This window comes from Tupaia chinensis, unplaced genomic scaffold (genome assembly GCF_000334495.1).
Source record: "Tupaia chinensis unplaced genomic scaffold, TupChi_1.0 Scaffold000100_1, whole genome shotgun sequence".
Lineage (NCBI taxonomy): Eukaryota > Metazoa > Chordata > Mammalia > Scandentia > Tupaiidae > Tupaia > Tupaia belangeri.
Genome location: NW_006159564.1, coordinates 477,815 through 479,096, shown reverse-complemented (window position 1 = coordinate 479,096; position 1,282 = coordinate 477,815). Strand labels below are relative to the sequence as shown.

The 1,282-nt window shown below is 45.5% G+C and overlaps 1 protein-coding gene across 4 annotated transcripts in view; it reads right to left on the bottom strand.

The window, feature by feature from the left end:
- Window positions 1–21: 21 nt before the first annotated feature.
- The window catches only part of COL8A1 (collagen type VIII alpha 1 chain), a 165,298-nt gene continuing 164,037 nt past the window's right edge, over window positions 22–1,282 (bottom strand). For all 4 annotated transcript variants that reach the window (XM_014585946.2, XM_006143544.3, XM_006143546.3 and 1 more), the window contains one exon: window positions 22–1,280. In XM_014585946.2, the coding sequence (XP_014441432.1) occupies window positions 643–1,280 (638 nt within the window). In that variant the 3' untranslated portion in view covers window positions 22–642. The remainder of the gene's footprint in view (window positions 1,281–1,282) is intronic.

Below are 1,282 nucleotides of genomic sequence, written 5' to 3'. Positions count from 1 at the left end.
TTCTGTCTTTCTTTCTCTCTGGAGAGCCCACGCACCCTATAGCAAAATCCCTCTTAAATTAAGAAAAAAAAAAAAAAAAAGATCCCCATGACCCTTATGGTCCCTTTCACTGGGACAGTAACACTATCTATCCAGCCCCCATTTAACGGCAAAGTGTCTGCACAAAATACAGAGGAAATTATGCAAGTAAATACGGTATGTAATTGTCATCACTGACATTTTTAAATACTTTAAAGTAAACAATATGAGTGAGTGACTTTCATTAGCTATGATCTTTCCTACTGAAATATTTTCACTGATCTGAATAAGCAGGTTATGGTGGAAGCATATAACATACAATAACTAATATGATTCCAGTGGGTACAACATGAGTGTCAGTACGTAACACATAAATCTGTTCCGTCACTTTCAATTACAAGCTGCTGTGCAGAATAGTAAACATGCATCTTAGTTTTCTATTTGTACACGATGGTCCAAATTTTCACTTAAATATAACTCTCCAACTATATAAATGCTTTGAAGCAACTATGTTTTTCGTTTGGATTTTTTGGTGTGTCATTTTCTTCTATTAAATCTCTTTTTCTTTTCCTTCTTTTCTTTTTTCTTTTCTTTCTTCTTCTCTCTCTCTCTTTTGTCTTTTTTTTACATGGGATACAATAAATACCCTGAAAAGGAGGAATGGACATACTGGCCAGCATACAGTCCCGCAGCCTGTTCTGAGGGCATCTGGAGGAAGACCCGGTCTCCGGGCCTGAGGAGCAGCACGGCACTACCAGATGCCTGGTCCAGAAAACCCTTTTTGTACTCATCATACGTGTACATCATGGGCTCGTTGTTCTTGAACAGAGCAACCCACACGTTGCCCCCCTTGCAGTGAACATGGTATGCAAAATAGTAGACCCCAGGAACCTCGCAGGTGAAGATGCCCGTCTGTGGGTTGTAGTTCTGTCTGCCGTTATAGAGCAGTTTGTCAAACTTCACTGGAGCCCCCACCGGAGGGAAAGGTGCAGTCAGCTCGGCGGTGAAGGCAGGCATCTCGTAGGCTGGCCCTCCATTCTTGCCTTTCTTAGCCCCGTAGGCGTGGGGCGTTTTCACACCATCAATTCCCAGCCCCATATCTGGCAGGTACTCTCCTTGGGGGGGTGGTGTAGGAGGCATCACTGCTGGGGGACCTGGGGGGCCTGGAGGACCTGGGGGCCCTGGAAGGCCAGGCTGACCTTGAGGACCAAGAGCACCAGGCTTCCCTGGGGGGCCATGAAGTCCTGCCACTCCTGGCTTCCCT